At 33.4% G+C, this 20,738-nt stretch overlaps 4 protein-coding genes across 7 annotated transcripts; 1 reads left to right on the plus strand and 3 right to left on the minus strand.

Annotated features, from left to right (window-relative positions):
• Positions 1–4,409: 4,409 nt before the first annotated feature.
• On the minus strand, positions 4,410–5,892 carry Tpx-3 (thioredoxin peroxidase 3). The gene is made up of 3 exons (XM_011068449.2): positions 5,713–5,892; positions 5,296–5,519; positions 4,410–5,216 (listed from the first exon to the last, which is right to left on the minus strand). Exons 1-3 carry the CDS (start codon positions 5,755–5,757, stop codon positions 4,757–4,759), a joined length of 729 nt encoding a protein of 242 aa, XP_011066751.1. The 5' UTR covers positions 5,758–5,892; the 3' UTR covers positions 4,410–4,756.
• Positions 5,893–6,456: 564 nt separating this feature from the next.
• Nelf-A (Negative elongation factor A) lies at positions 6,457–9,178 on the minus strand. The gene is made up of 6 exons (XM_011068451.2): positions 8,911–9,178; positions 8,280–8,712; positions 7,790–8,203; positions 7,520–7,719; positions 7,341–7,440; positions 6,457–7,258 (listed from the first exon to the last, which is right to left on the minus strand). The coding sequence occupies exons 1-6, from the start codon at positions 9,118–9,120 to the stop codon at positions 7,026–7,028; spliced, it is 1,590 nt and encodes a 529-aa protein (XP_011066753.1). The 5' UTR covers positions 9,121–9,178; the 3' UTR covers positions 6,457–7,025.
• Positions 9,179–10,860: 1,682 nt separating this feature from the next.
• Positions 10,861–17,468, plus strand: p53 (transcription factor p53). Of its 3 annotated transcripts, none has more exons than XR_847099.2 (4): positions 10,861–11,566; positions 14,179–14,401; positions 15,148–15,275; positions 15,358–15,499. XR_847099.2 is itself a non-coding variant. In XM_011068453.2 (4 exons), the coding sequence occupies exons 2-4, from the start codon at positions 11,529–11,531 to the stop codon at positions 16,084–16,086; spliced, it is 990 nt and encodes a 329-aa protein (XP_011066755.1). In that variant the 5' UTR covers positions 10,861–11,375; positions 11,509–11,528; the 3' UTR covers positions 16,087–17,468. The 3 variants fall into 3 exon arrangements, 2 of the variants coding, with proteins under 2 accessions (XP_011066755.1, XP_011066754.1); XM_011068453.2 differs by lacking the exon at positions 15,148–15,275 and having other exon boundaries at positions 10,861–11,375; positions 11,509–11,566; positions 15,358–17,468; XM_011068452.2 differs by lacking the exon at positions 15,148–15,275 and having other exon boundaries at positions 10,862–11,566; positions 15,358–17,468.
• LOC105153547 (uncharacterized) lies at positions 17,448–20,666 on the minus strand. 2 transcript variants are annotated; one of them, XM_087406351.1, is made up of 4 exons: positions 20,207–20,666; positions 19,799–19,898; positions 18,452–19,291; positions 17,448–17,810 (listed from the first exon to the last, which is right to left on the minus strand). In XM_087406351.1, exons 1-4 carry the CDS (start codon positions 20,446–20,448, stop codon positions 17,568–17,570), a joined length of 1,425 nt encoding a protein of 474 aa, XP_087262477.1. In that variant the 5' UTR covers positions 20,449–20,666; the 3' UTR covers positions 17,448–17,567. The 2 variants fall into 2 exon arrangements, with proteins under 2 accessions (XP_087262477.1, XP_011066756.2); XM_011068454.2 differs by having other exon boundaries at positions 19,799–20,018.
• Between the last annotated feature and the right edge of the window lie 72 nt (positions 20,667–20,738).

Consider the following 20,738-nt stretch of genomic DNA (forward strand, 5'->3'; position numbering starts at 1 on the left):
TGAATTTATATAAATCGCATTTGTGTAAAATTACATGTACATGCTGTTAAATCTATATAGTGTCAATTTTAATCTAATTTAAGTTGCCACTGCGCCTACTCGATATATCGTTATTTTACATATTTACACTAAAACGATATAGTGTCAAATTTCTCCATTGTTTCAGTATAAAATAATGATATATTGAGTAAGAGCAGTGGTGACTTAAATTAGATTAAAATTGACGCTGTAGATTAAACAGAACATGATATAGTTTTACGAAATATAAGAAAAAAGAAATACGAACGTGACGAGAACAAAAAAGAGAGAGGCGCGGAAAGGAACTGCAGAGGATGGTCTACGTAATATTTCTATGGTATTGAAATTAATTCGTGAAAAGAGACTGACGTATACGCAAATGCGTGGCCTTTCTCCGCGCTAATAGACTCGTCTGCTCTCTTGCGCTTTCACTTTCTAAAGCACAACGTTGACCCTGGCGTTCTGGGGATAATCGACTGAAAATAACCCCAAGAGACGAACACCGGGGACCCCCCTAGGTCCCTGATAGACTCGTTCTTCAATACAGTCTGGTGCATCTGTTCCTTTTGAAGAGGACGAATGACTTCGACAATTAGAGGAGCAGCAGCAGAAATCCTATCGAAAGACTGCGCGCGCCGCTCGACCTGCGTCTTATTTCTCGCTTAGAATGATTGGGATCGTCAAGATTACGCGGACGTATAATATTGGATCATCTAAAAAGTATCCGCGGTTTTTTGTCAGATGGTGTTGATGGTCAACACATCTGAGTGACAAAAAACCGCGGATACTTTTTAGATGACCCAATATATCTGCAAGGATGTATTTGAAGATATAATAAAGGTCAACCCTGAGGAATCCGAGTGAATTTAAGCATGGCGTGTGAACAAATAAAAGAAGGTCTAATAAAGTGGAAAAATTAAAAAATTATTATCAACTCTATTTTTAAACGAAAAATCGAAATTTTCAGAATTAATGAAGATTAATGAACGAAACGTATGTAGATAATATTGCGAATAAAGACTATCTATCTATTAAAGAACGTTATACTTTTTAAAAACGTCTTATTAAAAACTAAGTTATTATTACTTTTTTGCTTCAATTAATAAAAACTAAAAACCGAAAAACCGAAATGAAAACCGATGAAATGTTCGTCGATATCGCAAGATCCTATTTGATCCCCGTCATTGTAACGGTCGAGGATTAATGTTGGTGCACAGTCAGACATAATTGATCTACTCATAGAATTTCCTACAATTAAAGTATTTGCATAACGCGATGGCGTGTCGGAAATATCTTTTCATCAAACTGATGAGCAACTAGCGGTGCCGTGTATTATATATACACGAGGTGATATATTGTCGGGGACGGACACGCTAAGGGGTTTGTTCGTTTAATACTCATCCCTAACTATTCAATACCACGTAGCGAGAGTGTAACTGCTTGTTTGTATTCAAATCAAGGGTCGGCAAATGCTTTTTTTTCTTATCTTTTCAAATCGCCTCAATGGCAAGCCTTAAATGAGCTGAGTACAAAAGAAAGAATAAGTAAAAGCTTTTTCCTTTTACAAAATATATTAATATAGTTTGCGCAAACGACTCCGCACATTTCCAATTTTTCTTCTAGTACTGTGAATTATGAAAATAAATATAATATTATTTATGCATGACAAGCACGCAGAACTTTAAAGAAAAACAAAACGGACATTTTTATCGCTACGCATTACGCAAGGATTGTTCGACTAAAAGATCTCTGTACCAAATCGGGAAGCCCCCAGCTTTAAATTCGACCTAACTGACGACAGGCAGCGCAACGTCGTGATTATTGGAGCATAGGCTGCGTGATCGGCGCGGTTCGCGGTTGAACGAGAGTGCTAAACGACACCAATAAGGAAGTAATAGCAATACGCAGGGAGGCAGAACCGTGGCTCGTCGACGGACCGGCGCGGCGCGGGCGAGAGAAGGGGCGGCTTCCGCGCGCAATTACGGATTTTGAGTGACAGATGCTCGCCCAGTCGGCAGTCGGAAGATTAAAACAAGTAATCAAAGTCCCGGTAGCCACCCCGGGATGGATATGGATGGATGCACGCCTCCGGTCCCCCTGTTCCCTTCCCGCGCTCCACCCTTCTGTCACCCTTCCGTGCGTTCCCCTCTGATCCCGCTACCCGTTCTTCCTCCCCTTTCGTCGTGTCTCCTCGCCTCGAACCCCCGTACCCCGTACAAGTTCCGCGCGCGCTCCTCCTTTACTCATCTTACTCCCTCCTGGAAGCAGCAAACCACCAAGGGTAAGCCCCGCTACTATAATATCCACCTATAGCCGTCATCAAGGCGCGCCCTGAATGCTCCTTTAAGAAAATGTTCCTTTCGCGAGCAGTCGCGTAGGAAGGTTATTAGGCGTCTTCAAGAGGTAGAGCGAGAGAGGCGGGGAGAGAACTTGGGATGAGTTATATTCAAACGACGCAGGTTCTCTATCATGCTTAAAATGCTAAAGACATGCCCAACGTGTCGGCGATAGGGATTCTTTCGAGATAAAAGAAATCGACGGAAACGTATATAATATTATTAGGTATTAATGTTATTATTAGGTAATAATAACATTAGTAAACATGCGTCTGAGAGCGTAAGTAAAAATTTTACTTTTTCTACAAGATACAATTTCCCAGATAACATACACGTTGCATAAGATATCTTAGAAAAGATATTTTATACAACATAAATGTTATCTGGGAAGTTTAATTATTACGAATGTTTAATAATTTTATTGCGAGAGAGACCTTCTCAGGAGCAAAGTAATTGGATCTAGTCGTCTAGTCAGGATTAACAATCATCGTGGGATAATAATTTTTTAATCAAAATAAAAATTTGTGTAGTGCTTACTAAGATCGTTTAGAGTACTGTCGTCAGCACAATTAGGATCCGAAACCTTACTGTTACGCGCTCAATTGTCCCACAATGGAAGGACCATAAACCGAGGGCGATGGACAAGAAATCCCTCGATTAGACTCGGCAATACAATGCCGATATAATCTGACCACTTAATCGACAAAATATAATAGTGAATTGAACGATTACGTTTGCAATTTTGTACCGTGGCTATTGGAATACAAAGCGAGTTATTTCAGTGAAATAATATTGCTTATAATTTGAAATATGCTTCACAAATCAATTGCTTTCTACAACGCAAATTACACAATACAAAAAGACATATAGAGAATATAAAAATTACATTAATTTTTATTATTTAACTTTTAACATTTCTACTAAATTTAATTGCCTACATGAGAATATTCTCCAAAAATAATACAAACAAATATAAATATATAAGAAGTCTCATTTTTCCCGACACACTCTTCCTACTATTTTATATTTTGATAACAAGGCTGTACTGCTGCGACATGCGACTTGTTGACACACAGCGGTGCCGTGAGACGCGAATGTGATTAGTCTTGAGATTCTCATGCGCGCACGGGGGTGACGAACTGGGATTGGATTTGGCGTGAGGATGACGTGTAGGGAGGAACGAAGGATGAGCCGTTTATCTCAGGCGGCGCTTTTCGGTTTTTCTCCCTCTTACGATTTCCCGACGCTCTCGCGACGCATTCTAGGCTCATCGCTTTCCCAAGAATCACGGCTTTCATCTCATCTCATCTCATATCTCTCTCCCCCCCCCTTCCTCTCTCTCTCTCTCTTTCTTTCTCTTTGATTATTTTATCTTCCTTCCTCGGAGGCGTTCCCTGAGACTTCGTGGTGCTCCGACGTGGGTATATCCTCTCTCTTCGCGAAATAATAAGCTCACTCTACTAAATTTATCATGAGCAGCCTTTAGAAGCAGCCTCCGCCAACAACGCGAGCTTACCTACCTACTGATATTGTAACGGCTTTTAATTCCGTCATCTGCCTTACGTTGCACGCTTTCTAATTATCTTATATTGTATCCGTACATACATCTATATAATGTATATATATATATATATATATATATATATATATATATGTAATATGTATTTACACATCTCATGTTTTCAAATAATTTTAGCAACCAACGCTAATTATTCATATACTGCGTTATCATATTTTTGCATGAATTAAATGATTGTTAAATGACAATTTACCGAATGCATTTAACATTTTATATTTTATAAAAGATAAATTAAAACATAAATATATAAAATATGACAAATATAGTTTTTTTGACCTAACTACTCATTTAATTAAAACATAAGTACTTTCTAATAATTTTAAATTACACTCGTATACTGCTGTAAATAAAAAAGTTGTTAATGTATGTCAATCTGTATAAAGATTATAATATCGATTTTTCTGAGCATAAATATATATTATATCCCATATATTTATTAACTGTGATGGGAAATGAAAAAAAAATTGAAACGCAAAATCATTCCATGTCATCTAATCTTCTAGAAAAAAATCAGATTAATTAACAATCCTTTTTCCCCCCCTCTATGTATTGAATTTATCTATATTCAAGTATGCAGGCATGTACTCACACATTTATCTTATTATCCACTTTTAAGATTTTATATAAAATCACACAAATAAATGTAATGTACATATAATAAGTGTAATGTACATATGAAAAGAATATATAAATATGATACATATTATAAAATTAATCTTATTGAATTAGAATTATATTAAGTTATTAACTATATTATATTAACTATATTATATTATATAATAATCTATTATGTTTTATATATATATTCCCCCTAAATGCATGCTTAATTAACCGATTCAAAATATTGTTTGCTATCTTTTGGATTTGGTTTAATGGTTTTGGAATCTGGCTGCCAATTTGCAGGACATACCTCACCATGCTCCTCAACAAACTGGAAAGCTTTGATCAATCTCAATGTCTCTTCGACACTTCTGCCAACTGGAAGATCATTAACGCAAAACTGTCGAAGAACTCCTTCCTTGTCTATGATGAAAAGACCTCTGAGAGCAATTCCTGAATCTTCTAACAAAACGTTGTATTTGGTTGATACGGTCTTGTTGAAATCGCTCAAAAGAGGATAGCCTAAATCTCCTCCAAGACCACCTTGCTTCCTTGGAGTATTAATCCATGCCAAATGGCTAAAGTGCGAATCTGTAGACACTCCGATCACTTGCGTATTCAAGGCTTCAAATTCTGAGATCTTTTCACTAAATGCAATTATCTCTGTTGGGCAAACAAACGTACTGCAAATAAAATATAATATAAAATTAAATATTATACTAGACGTACATTAGAAATGATAATCGAGGTAAAATTACATACAAATCTAATGGATAGAAAAACAAAACAACGTATTTCCCTTTGTAGTCGCTCAACTTGATTTCCTTGAAGTCACCTTTAACTACCGCAGTACCAGAGAAATTTGGAGCAGGTTTCTGGATTTGCGGTCCATCGCTGAATAATTTTGAACTCACTGTCAAATTACGGACACCTTTCGCCAACAATGTGTTGTCAGTTCTCACTAAAGAACTAGTTGCAGTGGCAATCTACAAATATAAAGATTGAATAAACAAATTAAAGCAGGAAAGAAATCCACCACGGATTGAAGAAACAATAATAATACTTTTGTTTGTATCGATATGTTAAAGCAGTGGAGAATTAACCACATTTGCATGCAATGAGTCGGCAGAATGTTAGAGCTTAATCGAAACATATAACGAGAAGTTCGGTAGCACTTACCAGTGTTCTACTTTGTGCGCGCAGCGAAGCAAGTAATCGAAACATTGTGAGAACAGATAATACACCCTAAATTCGCTGTGCAGTTGTTTGTAAAACTCGCAGAATCGTAGAACCGAAAACTAGATGCAAGAAATTTCGCCAATCTCCCTCAGCGACACGCGAACATTGCAACCGGTAGGATCGGAATAAAAAGGTTATGAAACATTTTGAGAGAGAGAGAGAGAGAGAGAGAGAGAGAGAGAGAGCGAGAGAGAGAGAGAGAGAGATACCAGCGTATTGCGCATGCATGCATAGTTCCTTTCATAAATATTGGATCATCTAAAAAGTATCCGCGGTTTTTTGTCACTAGATGTGTGTTGATGGTCATATATCTAGTGACAAAGTACCGCGGATACTTTTTAGATGACCCAATATATATTGTGTGTGTAACCTATATAAATTCTACGAATTTAATAAATTATGTGCAAAATAAAATAGCAAATATTTAGAATATAATCTCGTAAAAATAATTATAAAATTAAAAAATTTTATAAACGTAAAATTAAAAAATTAAAAAAGCAAGATTCGGCAGCTCTAACTAAAATATTGTTCCTTGTATATCTATTCAAAAAACTATTGAAAATTAAATTTTTTAAACAAAAATTATCATTTTTATATGAATGATTAAAAAATATAATACGACTAATGAATATAATTAATAACAAATTGCAAAAAATATTGCAAAAAATAAGCAATACACACAAAACAAATGTAATCATGTTTATTCAAATAACAATATTATAGAAGTCTTATATTCATTCTTATTAAAATATATATATATATATATATATGTGTGTATATATATTTTCATATATCTGTGTATGATATATAGATTTTTAATAGTAGTATTATAAACAAATATTTGACTATTCACATTGTATATATCTATCAAATAATATGTATTATAAATCATATATTTCTTACATATATAAATGTATGTTTAAAGAATAAGCAAAGATACTCGAAAAGCAACATTTGGATAAATTTTCATTTAACTGAAGCCTAAATATGAAAATTATCAAGACTTATAACTTATATAGTTGATGTGAGAAAGCGATAAAGTCCATTATAGAGGGATAAAAATTCAACAATTCAAAATCGACAATTCAACGATTCTTATTAGATTTTATATGAAATGTGAATTGTTAATTTAGTAACGTCTTTGTCAATTTATCAAGAAGACGTATGATCACAATATTTGTTATTCTCTAATAACCACAAAATGATATTTCATATACATATAAATTTTATATTAGCGATTTGAACAAATTCTTTCAATTGGAAGCTGTGGCGGTCGCGTTTGGCGCAGGAGTGGACGTTGATGTAGATTCCTCTGTTACAATACGTCGATTTTTCTTTATCCTCTTCCATTCGCCATTCGTGTAATTCATTTGGAAATGAGTTTCAACCAACATCGGAACAGTTGTTCCGTCAGACTGTGTTACTTCTTCTACATTCTCCGAAAGCATCACTGTGACTATATTACCCAATTTTGGACAAGGATTATCTATATACAAGCGAAATGATTGATAGTATTATTAAATATAATTTACAAAAGAGAAAAATACATGTGAAAGAGATAGACATACCCCTCGAACCAGCCATAAAACCTAAAATAAGAGCTTTTTCTGGACGCGTTACTTTATTTGCAGTTCTAAACATTTCTTGTGCTTCTAACATTTGTTCTCGCTGTAATCCAATAACAATAAACAGTAAGTATCCTATATTTATAATATATAATTAAATGCATACAATTAATCTTACGTACCGTAAGAGATAGGCCTTTTCTTGGGTTAGCTGCCGCATTAGTCGTAGTAGTCTGTATACGAATCTGTGTGACTGTCTGAGCTGGTCTGACAGTTTGCACAGCTACTGGCGTGCTTTCCACAGATGTTATCACCGTCGGTGTAGTCACTGCCAATACAGCAGTGGGTGTTGTGGTGGTGGTGGTAGTAGTTAACGTAGTAGCTATGTAATACGAAATGTTTAATCAAAATCTGAACAAAATAACATGATCTTTTTAATAACTGTAACTTACGTGTTTGCTGCGTAGTCGTGACTGAAATACTGCTTGGCGTGCTAGGTGCGGTATAGGATTGCGTTGTAACTACTACAGTTGGTGTAACAGGCGTAGCAGGCGGATTTATTGAGGCCAATCCTTGCGCGTACTCCGGAGTGGTAGTTTCTACAACCGATGGAGTTGCTGAATTCTTTTCTGCCACAGCGATCACTTGTGCTTCCACTGCTTTTTTCTGTTGCTCTTCGAAGTCCATCATCTTTTTCCTCTTCTTTGCTACAAATCCCATAGGTTGTTCAGTAATATCCAGCAATTTAATACCACCATCCTTTCGAATTCTGCTGATTGATGTTCTATTAGACATAGAAGTATTTGTAAGCGATGGGGACCGAAAACCGCTCGTTGGAACTCTACTTGGGATTCCTTTCAAAGGTGCTAAAAAAATATATACAATGCAATATATTGCAGATAACATAAAGAAGTAACATAGCATTTATAAATTTATATATACTTGTATCAGTCATTTTTCTTGGCATTCCTCTGCTTCTTACTGGTACAGTAGGAGCTGTGCTCTTTTTGAGATTACTAGCGGCATCAGTGCTTTTTTGAAGCAGTTCTGCTCTTAAGGCTGCACTTTTTGGTTTCCTCTTGAGAGTAAAATGTTTGACTGGCGTAGGTTGCTGACCTACCACTGAAGTCAATGCAGTCTTGTTAAGATAATGACATTCTAAGGGAAGCATAGCAGGATCATTCTGTTTCTTGAGAAGTTTCCGTAAATCATTGACTAATTCACCAAAAATTGGTCTATGTTCATCTAGATCAGTGATGTCTGTATTTAAAGAACCAGTCGATGGAAAAGTTTTCATCGCTTCGGATAACATCGATACCCACAATTCACTGTCCACAGCTGCAACCTCAATAATCTCCTCCAGTTCTGCACGCCACTGTCATCAGGTTTAAATAATAAAATTTTAATAAAAGTAAAAATATAAAAAAAAGTTCTAAATCCATTAGTAGGCGAATGCTTATTAGAAATATGAATTCACTATTAATTTCACTATTTTAGAAAGCAAGTATGTATATTTCGAGAAAGCAATACTCGATAAAAGTATGAAAATATAAAGATAGAGGAAAATGCTTACCTCTTCAACATTACGTCTAGGTATGTGAAAAAACGACAGCAGTAGCTTGAGTTTAACCTGCGTTTGTAAGTCGGGAAAACAATCCTTGATGTTCCGCAATACCTCGGCATTGAGTTGCGAGCAAATTGAGCTGCCGGTCCAGCTATCATTTGATGTACCAAGCTTATTATGTAGCCACAACGATGTATCGCTGTCCCTCACATTCGCCATATTGGAGTCGTTTGCTTCCGGCGCGTGCCGTACCTCACTGTAGTGCGCCACATGCGATGACATGCGGTGATATGCGGTTCCCGCCATGAAGCAACGAGCATGCGTGCGCATATCAACACAATGTGTTGATCCTTCCTAGGTACCCGTAGCCTATAAAGGTGTCTTTTCATGACGATCGACGCTTATTTTTGCCGTCAAAATAAATCACGTGATAAAAATTGACACTCGATATTCGTCAATTTCTATAACTTGATTTATAAATTGCCAACACACCATCGTCACTCGCAATGCGATAGCTTCACGATAGCCAATCAGAAGCATCACTAATTATTATTGACGACTTTATCGGCTTGTGCAAGGAAACCAGTTCAGTACCAATTTCACGACGCGAAACTAGAGAGCCTCAAGCTAGCATCACATAAGCGGAACAGAACAGCGAAACTAATCACAATCGCAGAAAAGAAAGTAAAGTAATGACAATCAACTGCAGAGTTGTGATTGGCCGCGCTGTTCCGTTTCGTTGTAAATTTCCGCTCATGGGAGAAAATGGCAAATTGCATCACGTGACCCATCTCCTCTGATTAGACATGGGCATCAAAGCTCCATCGGCATGGAAGATTGAAGAAAATAGAGTTTATACCACTAGAGGAGAAATACGGACGTCAAGGCTGTGAACAAGATTTAAAGGACACAAATATCTTTCTATCCTCTTCTAGCCTCTTTTGGCACATGCGCCAGAAAGAAGAAAAGTTAGCTGAGCAGAACAGAAATGTATCCATAGAAGTATTGGGTCATCTAAAAAGTATCCGCGGTACTTTGTCACTAGATATATGACCATCAATACACATCTAGTGACAAAAAACCGCGGATACTTTTTAGATGACCCAATATCATCTGCTGTCTCTCAGATCTTCCTCATACTTTCCATTGCTTGGATAAGTCATTCCCCCTCCTGTAATATAAGTTCTATGGAAAAAATTCCAATTACCTGATTGGACGTGGGCATTCACGTGATACAATTTGCCACTCTCTCTCTGTGAAGCTCTCTACGCGAAACAGATTAGTATTCATAGGCTGCTTTTTCATGTTGACATTTGACGCTCTTTTTCAGCATCAAAACAGTATCAATTCAATATCAATTATGAAACTTCTTTCCCAGGATAAAAAGTGAAAAGTAAAAAATTTCTTCATTAACTTCAATGATTACAATTTTCATCTTTCACTTTCCATTCTAGAGATAAAGTTTCATGATTGATCCAGGTCACGTAATCAAAATTGATGCTATTCGTCAATTTTTTGATCACGTGACCTATTTTGATGCTCGAATCGAGCACCAGCATGAAAATGTAGCATTCTGTCTCATTTTATCTTTGTTCTAACAAGGATAGTATTTAGATTTGTTCTATCTTTGTTATAAACAAGATTTGTTTTATCTTTTTTATAAATAACGAAGTTGTTCCTAAGTCAATTCGAAGATTAATAATCTCATCTTAAGACTATGGCTGTGTTCGCTTTGGCGTTCATAATGCTTTAACCGTCCTTTTCATCCTTGTTGTTTAGTAAATATTAAACAAGGATAATAATGCTCACGCTATAAGCGGCAAAGCGAACGCAATCATTATATTGGGTGTTGATGGTCAACACTATCTAGTGACAAAAAATGGATACTTTTTAGATGACCCAATATTTTAGGACGGTTTTAAAATAAAAACAAACTATGAATACTGCCCCATGTTTTTCGCGTTTCACAGGTATAGGACTTAAATCTACAAGGTGCTCTTTGTTTCCTGTTTCTTGCTTTTTACCTTTTGTTTTTTTCTCCTTTGTAATCGTTTTATCGACAATTGTTGAAATTTCTTGCTACATATTTCTTGTTTCTTTCAAAGTTGGTTAACTTTTATCTCGGGCGACAAAAAGCCGGATAAGAAGCAAAAAAACAAGAAACATGTCAAAAAATAGTAAAAGGCAAGATACAGGAAACAAAAAGCACATTATTAAAATAGGCTTTACGGAACGAAAAGGCAGAGAAATGATGAGACAGAGAGCGCTAATTTTAAAGAGAGACGCATACAAACTACGCCATATAATCTTTCCACTATGAATCATGACACACCATGTTATCCCTTCTACATCCACCATGGATTGTAGACGAACGAGATTCGAGATGAGAAAATTTCGATCCTCCCCGTAATTCGCATTACTGGATCCCACTGGATCCTTCCCGATCACTCGTGTGAAACTAGTGTGCAGCTTTGGTTGGTATATGTTCTGTGGCAGTGTTGTGTTCGATGAAATGTACTTGCATGTGTCCACTTCGATTTATGCATTTTTCTCCAATTAATCTTCAACTGCGAATCGCAAACATGCTAGGCTCGAATGTTGTTTCAGATTCTCAGGAATCTGCATTGATGGATGATGAAACGTATAAGGATATAGAGAAGACTTTGTAAGTAACTTTCATTTAGTTCTGTTGTTCGTCCATTGTACCGGTCGGACGCATTTCTGTATCACGAATATGTTCTTTTACACAATAAAAGGTTCTTCTAAATTAAATGCTTCAGAAAAGGGTTTGATTCAGCCTAAAACAAAGTTAATCAAGTGATATACAATCAATTGTACGAAATACAAATGCATGAAACTAGACCAAAAAAATTCAAACAAAAGATGATGCAATATTCAGATCAATGTTTCGAGTTCGAGATCATTGTTTGAAACTATGGGTAAAGCCTACGGCACATGATGTTTATTTTCTTGCTGGTTTAGCTAATAGATCCATTGTGTTGCGTATTGCTTGTGGCTTCGTATGTATTAACTCATTTGCGAGTTAGCTTGATGCTTGATGAACAATATATGGACATACACATGTAAGATATTACATACAATAACATAAGAATTATATTGAGACAAGAAAAAATAGATCATAATATATATATATATATATATGTGTGTGGTGTATGTATGTGTGTGCGTATATATATGTGTATATATATACATATATAATATATGTATATAATATATATATATATTGATAATATATTAGGTGCGCAACTAAGTTCTCGCTGTTATTTTGATAGCATTTTCATCAAAATAACAGCGAGAACTTAGTTGCGCACCTAATATATGCAGACTGCTAACATAATGTGATCTAGCAAAAAAACAAGCATTGTGTGTTGACTTAACTGTTTAGTTGCATACTGCAACGCATTCTTTTTTGTGAAACGAATAAATCTGGCAGAAAAAAAGTATCTGCTCCAAAAAGTATCTGCTCCGTGAACCGAGATATTAATCGTTGACCGACTATTCAAGTTAATAAATCTATCATGGCTATGAAAAAGTGAGAAGCTGGCATCTTATTTTAAAAAACCGAAAATTTTATTAACAATTCTCCTTGCATCCGTAACAGTTCTTTCCTATTAGGAAAGATATAATATAATTCTGTTAATTTAGTTAAAAAAAATAAAAATATGAGGTGCTAACTTCGCGTGGCATTTCAAGTTTCGGAAAAATTGATTATATTATGAAATTTTATGGTTCTCGAAGAATTATGTAGTTTCTGATATATTTTAGCAATAGTTCTTTAAAGACTCCTCTACATAGAAGTCGTAGGAAACTAACTAATCATAATCAAATACAAGGAGAATATTCTATTATGCTGATTCTACAATGAGTTGGTAGTCGGAAGTTTTAGTTTTAATCGATGATTGGCCAATCGGTTTTATTTGTACAAGTTTTGCTATACTATTGGTCAACTTCACCGATAAAACTTAGCGTTAGAATTGATCAGTTTCCTATGATTTCTGTGTAGAGGATCCTTAAGTATATTTAAATAAATTTTTTATCTGAGAGCTAGCATCTCAAGTTTCAAAAAAATTTATTTTTATTATGAAATTCTCTTATTCTCGAAGAGTTTTACAGTTTCTGATAAGTTTTAGTGACAGCTTCGGCCTTTAAATACTTTTAAACACTTTTTTAATATGAGCGCTGGAACTTCATCACAAACGAGTAAAATATCTCTTAACAGCCAGTTCCAGTCGACTTTTTGGTATTTTCCGATAATTCTGCAATAGTTCCGACACTTTCTATAGATTTTATTTGTAGTTTCAGTCTTCAAATATTTTAAAATAATTTTTTAATCTGAGCGCTGACATCGTAAGAATAAAGTATCTCCAGTCAAAAGCTGAAACTCTGAACAAAACTTATACAAAACGTTGGAACTATCGGGAAATGCCAAAAAGTCGGCTGGAACTGGCTGGTAAAGGGTTTCAGCACAAAGATGGTCATAACTGAATCGTGAAACGTGAGTCGTAGATTAACGCACAATGTTTTGGCCAATCTACAACTATGACTTACGTTCCACGCTCAATTATGGTTATCTTTGTGCTTAGGCTCAAAATCAAAATTTTTAGTCGTAATTCGTAAGATCTCGAGCAAATCGATCAATCACAATCAAAATTGCGATCTCATATTTTAAAACGCTCGACTGATTGATTTGCTTACAGTCTTATGATTACGACTAAAATTTTTATATGTGTAATAGCCATTCTATAATAAATCTAATAGTTACAAATCAGAAATTAGAAGTTAGAAATGGACCAATCACAGGCGTCAATTTTTAGCTTCTAACTTTTGATTTATGACTCATGGTAGAATGGCCGTTATGGTCTCCGTCTGGAGAGCCATAAGAAATTAACCAATTACAGTCGAATGCGAGGAGAATAATTGACTATGATTCGTCCATTTCTTATAGCCTAAGACTTAAAAACTTATTGTAGATATGCCTGGTAAAAAAATTTCGTTGAAATTATTCCATGTTTTGGAACATTTTAGTGAAATTTCTGAAAATTTGCTAAAATTTCACTGAAAATGAATTTTTCTGAAATTTTTGCCAAAATTTCGTTGAAATTTTGTTGAAAATGAACTTTTCAGCTAAAATTTTTCTGAAATGCTGAAATTTTGCCGAAAAGTATTTCAAAACATGGAATAATTTCAGTGAAATTTTTCCACTAGGACTGAGAACCATATAAATCTAAATTTTGTGTTTGTTTTATTTTTTCAAAGCGGAGGTACATTGCCGCTACCAGAAGATATGAACGCATTTGATGCAGAAGACAAATATGATATACTACTTACCGAGTCCATGTATATCCCTCCGGAAAAGAGATTAAAAAGTCAAACAGAAGAAGATGACGATATTTATTATTCACGTGGGTACGCCAATTATTTAGGCCCTCAATTAAATTTCCAGTATACCTTGGCAGAGAATGGTGGACAGGATTGGTCGGTAAGCAAACTTTATGTTATTTTATGTAATTTAAACTTTATGTATAATAATTTAAAATTTGTATTAAATTCAGAATTTATAAAATATTTATCCACAAAGTATGTTGAACTGTACTTATTTAATTGTTTTTATTTCACGAGTTAAATTGAAATCTATTATCACATAACATGTTCTTACTTGCAAATCAATTTTGTCCTTTAATGATAATTACAATTAGTTTTTATAATTTTTATATGGGATATTTCATGTAACTTGCAAACAATTTCTTGTATCATCTTATTCATTAAATTGTAAGAAGATAAAGTAAAATAATAAAGATGAAAAAGTAAGAGATTTTGCTTGGAAATGCTTGCTTTGATATCTAATTATTAATTGTATACTATACTGTTAAAAATACATAAGACTATTCTTTGTCGCTGTACTGAACTATACTTTCTGTCTCTTTAAATATATGGATATTTTCCATTTGATGACACAAATTGATATAAATCATTCTGGATATTATTATTTGAGTTATCGGAAACATTTAATAATGTTTGTATCGACTTGTGTCACAAAATGGAAAGCATTCATGTTTAATTCATTTTAAGTACAATTGTATATTAGTTTGACTACAAAGAATAGTTACCTTATGAATTTGCTTATTAGATTTGATCATTTAAACTTTCAAGTACAAGTTATCAGATTAATCTGTTTATATTGTAATCTTGTGTTTAATGTGTTTAACCAAATATTATATATCGCAGGTGTAAGATTTTTATGTAGTAGATAAATTGGTGCTAAATGTATCTTACGTATCAGTGTGATGATTTTCTGTTAACATTGATATAAACTAAACTATTTTATGAACCAAACTTTTATAATGTTGCATATAGTATGTATGATTCTTAGTATTATTTTTTTATATAGTTACAATAATTTAATATATTTATTTATCTGTTATTTTTTTCATGTAGTACTCTCAAAAATCGAAAAGAGTATTTCTAAAAATGGAAAAGACACTGCCTTTACGATTTACATGGGAACCAGCTGCATCCGGTTTATTTTTGCGTACAAAATTAGTTTTTGTATTAGAGCAATATAAAAACGATCCAGTAAGACGATGCCCTAATCATATAGCATCAACCAATTATATTAATCAATCAATAGATCCGGAAAGAATTAAACATGTAGTCCATTGTGTTAATCATGCCGCGAGTATCTACGAAGAAGAAAATGAACATCTTTCTATCTTAACACCGCTTTGTACACCCGAACCTGGCTCACAATATTTTCCAATGTGTTTTAAATTTTTTTGCAAAAATAGTTGTACATCCGGTATGAATCGTAGGGATACTGAGCTAGAATTCACTTTAGAAGATAAAAGAAAGCAAGTTTTAGCTCGCCAAACATTGGGAATTAAAATATGTAGTTGTCCCAAACGCGATAAACAAAAAAGCGAGACAGATCTGGAACGATCAATATCTGTCAAACGAGAATTTGTTTTAACATCGGGAAAAAAGTTACCGTCTTATGACACGCACGTTTATAAAGTCGAATTAAATATCGTCGGCAAAGAAAATTATTTATCAGTTTATAAACATGCATATGATATTATGGCCGGTCAAGCAGCGAGAACTGGTCAGCATGAATGTTTTAAACCGTATATGGATGAAATATCATGCAAAGTGCCTTTAAATCATTAATAATTTCAAATTTCAAATCCCGCTTTTGCACGACAGTTTTCGTTTAATAAAAAGAAATAGATTAAGTTTGAATAAATAAGATTTTTTTTTATTAAAAATATTTCGTTTTTGCTAATTAATTTTTTATTCTATAAGTATGCATGTGCATGTTATGTGATTTTACTATTATTCGATGTTCGTAATTAATGTTTACATATTATGTTTATATGTTAAATGCTGAAAATGTATTAACATAGTATTTTAATTAATGACTACTCTTTTTTTACGAGTTACAAAATGAAGTTAAAAAATAGTATTTGTTAAGTATGAAATTAAGTTAAATCTCCTGGATGGATATTCTATATTATACAGGATATTTGAAAATACATGAATTAAAGTCTTTGAGCAACTAACAAAGAAACACACACAAGTATCTTTCTTCTTTTTCAATGAGCTTTGCATATTATAATGTGTAATGTAAAACAACAAAATGAAAAGAAATATTTTTATAAGTATATGTATTTTATAAATAATTAATGCATATTAATGTCCATCAAAGTTAACTTTAATCTCAATTCAACTTACTTTTCATCTTTTCCTAATTTTTAGAACTAGAAAAAGATGAAGAGTAAGTTTTGAACAGAGATTGAAGTTAATCTATATTGATAGAAATAAAACAAATCCTTGACAGAAATCAAATTTTATTATTGTCTGAATAAAGTATGTGTATGTTCTTTTGTACGTAGTAAATATCTTTGCAATATCTATAGACTAAGTATGTCTTATTTTAAATAATAATTTTATTATTTTTTAGTTTTTACTAAAGGCGTATTCCAATATACATTGCCAGTACTGAAAATCTACAATATATAATAATGTGAATTATAGATTTTCAGTATTAGCAATGCATATTGGAACACGGCCTAACTTGTATTACTTAGTGTTATTAGAACTTAATTTTCCGTTGTGACTCGTAAATTTTGAAATATTCTGCGTGATGTTACAATAATATTAATTAAGATTTTAGCTCATTAATTAAGATTTTAAATAAGTACTTACGTAGTTAATTAAATCGAACCACAATTCGTAAATTATTATTATGGCGATCATCGATATTCGATTTTTTTTTATTTTTACAAAAACACTGACAATTGGCACAAATGACTGTCAAACAACAACTGAGCGTCCAAAATGGCTACAATTTTCATAGGTATCTTGCAAAACATGTACGATTGTAATACCAGAATGGGTTTTGATGAGTAATGCCATTTTCATGTTGAGGCTTAAAACTTTTCAAACGACCCTCGTACTTTATTATATTCGAAATAATTAACATATTACGTATTATTACATGTTAAATTGTATCAATGAAAAATAAATACTTTTGTTACTTTTTTATATAATTTTTATGTATATTTTTTCTATGTCCTTTCAATATACATTTTGCGCTAATTAAGTGTATAATAATAAATTTGTTGAAAATAACAAATGTATCGGTCTCTTCACATATATAATCTATCGTTTGCTCCATATTCTATTTGTATTTCAATGGCTTTCAACAATAATGTATTTGGCAATGGGGCAATATGCTGTGAAGATAATGTCGCGGAATTCTCGAGACTCGCTACGTGCCTTCGTAATTGTACTTCTGTACCATTGTCACCCCAAGCGTGCAATATCCATTCCCATGTGTTTGAATACGTCATCTTAGCAGGATGTGTCATCCATGCTATTTCATCTCCATACTATGTAAGAATAATACGGTTTTTATATTTCTGCAAAAGTTATTCCGCATATTTTTGTCTATGAACTAATATAAAGCATTTTCTAAGATAAAAATATATAGACTATATAATATGAATTCTTTACAAAACTTTATTATCAAAGTTTAATAATGCTAGATAAAGTAATCGAATCTTGATTCACATACACAGATATATTTTTTTATCTCGTACATTCAAAATACTTTTTCTCATCTTGTTTTGTTTTTATACACATGTATACAAATTGTATTGATACAAGATGATTTATTCTAAATTAAAAAATGACTATCTAAATTTTAATATGTATGTATTCTAAAAGAGTATATAAAATTTTTTCTATTTCTGTTGTATATATATTACAATTTTATACTAATACCAATATATACTGATACCAATATATACGAATATTTTTAATTAACATTAAGATTGACATCAAATTGTAATTGACTGGATAAAGTATACGGTAAATTTTATATACATTCAGATAAATATTTAATCCAAATGAAAGAATATCATTAGAAGTAATAAATATTTCTCCATATCAATATGATTAGATACGTACAATATAATTGAAACAACGAAATGATACAAACTTTATTTCGTTAAAGATAAAGATGTTATACCTGAAAGAAAAACATGTTGTTTCCATGATGGAATATGTAAAGAGCGTCGCGTCCGAAAGGAAGCGGAAGAGGAATTCTTGCGCTGCCAGAATAGAAATGAATTTGCGGCACCTTGTGATTCTTGATATGTTCCAGTAGAGAGTCGGACATCACTACTTCTGTACAAGATTGCAAAAGTGGACATGTCAGTTGTATACAAGACACAGAATCCGTGGAGCCACCCCAAATTGGCGTCTCAGGTAAACTTAGCGATTGGTGACTAGCATTCGCCGCAGATGATTCAACAATTTGCGAAGAGTCATTAATGCGAACTTCGCTGTCCTTCGACAATTCGCCGGTACTGGCTGATTTAGTGCGATCATTCAATCGCACACGTAAACTGTTAACATCTCCATTAGGAATCGCCACGGTTTCTTCCGATATGTCAGATACTCGAATTAGATTATCTACAGAGGCGGCTTTCTCTCTGCCTCCGAGCAACAATCTGGCTAATAAGAATTGTCTCGGTTTCAAAGCAGTACAATTGTTCTTTGATTGGTTTATAATTGGAGTCTCTTGCTTCTTGCTAGTTTTACCAAACAATTGATCACGCAAGTTACAGCGATCGGTTATAACAGATGTTTTGTCTATTTTCTCGTCATTATCCATGTTAAAGGCATCGCGAAGTGCTTTATGCAATTTATCTGCAAGAAGACATCGGCCTTGGCCAAGCCGGACTCTACAGACCGGACAACGCGTCGTTTTCGGCCTGCAGACGACGCACAGAATGTGACCATGTACACATTGTGAGACTGGAGGCGCAGCGCTTTCTAAGCAAATCGGGCATTCCAAGGCACGGACCTAAAAAGGAAAATTTTATGACAAACACATCCTTGATGCTTCATTCGATAAAAAGAAGTTTTATTTTTAATTAGTATTTAAAAAATTTAATTGTGTTACACTGGTATAGAGAGAAAAAATTATGTTTATGTAGCTTGTATTATTATGTAGTTTAATTTTATAATATTAATTTCTTGGATTTAATAATATTAGGTGTTGGAATTAATTCGTAGCGTTTTACAAGTGATGGGAAGTACTTTCATTAATGTATTTTTTAATGCTCATGTGAAATAAATAACATTCTTTCATTAAAAACGCTACGAATTAATTCCAACACCTAATAGATTAACCAGTTAATGATAGAAGACTAATAATGAGAATTCAAATTTTATATTATTCAATTCATGAATGATATAAAAAATAAAATGATTATTAAAACGATAATCGCTCATTTAATAAATGATATAAAAATAAGAAAAAAATAAAACAGTAACTCCATATTTTGAATTATAGAATGTGCATGCGCACCGTTCCTGATAATGCATTTGCAAGATTTCTGGCTATATTCGGAAGTGGACCCTTCAGAGCTAACCCACTATCATTTTGTTCCTCTTTTTGATGCGTGTACCTCCAAATAAAAAAATTTAAATCTCGTACATCTTCCTTATTATGAATTAAATTAGCAACGTCCTTGATCTTTAGCCCCAATAAATCGGTGTCGTCAATGCTCAATAAACAATCACCCGCTCTGATGGAGCATAATAAGAAAACAATTTATGTGAAATTAATTTACGCAAAAATATACTTATACTTGATTTAATATATAAAATTATGTGTTATATCAATATATATCTTCAAAAAATATATATATATATACATTTTAAACTTTTGTATCTATGATATACTCAGTAGTTTTTAAAATGAAGTAAAACTCACCTTAATCCTGTTAAGTCAGCAGGACTATTACTCTCAACATAACCGACCCACGGATACGGATCCCATTTTGATTTGGTCAAATGAAATCCATAAGATTTACCATGTATATATGATTCCACATTCCCTTTCCGCATTTTAAGAACTATTTTTCCTGGCGGAAGTAAATCTTCTTTGGGCAAAGACATCACGATTTTCACGCCTGCCGCTTTCGTCAAAACCTCAGAATACGAAAAATGCGACATGTTTTTTGCACTTTATTATTATTATTATTATTAGTTTTATTAATACTGTATATATATATGAAGAGTAAAAGTTATTTTACATAACATTCTTCAACTTCACTTTCAACCACATGAATTTTTCTTAACAACAGAGTATAACATACGAATAAATTCAAATAAACATTCGCAATTTATTCATAGACTTTATCGCTCAATACGTGTTAATTCATTTTGATCTTCAAAGTACCTTGAGCAAGAGCAGTACTGTTGTGGAAGCACTGAGTCGCGTCTGATCTCTTAGCGAAAGAGAA

This window comes from Acromyrmex echinatior, chromosome 5 (assembly GCF_024713525.1).
Source record: "Acromyrmex echinatior isolate Ae372 chromosome 5, ASM2471352v2, whole genome shotgun sequence".
Classification (NCBI taxonomy): Eukaryota; Metazoa; Arthropoda; class Insecta; order Hymenoptera; family Formicidae; genus Acromyrmex; species Acromyrmex echinatior.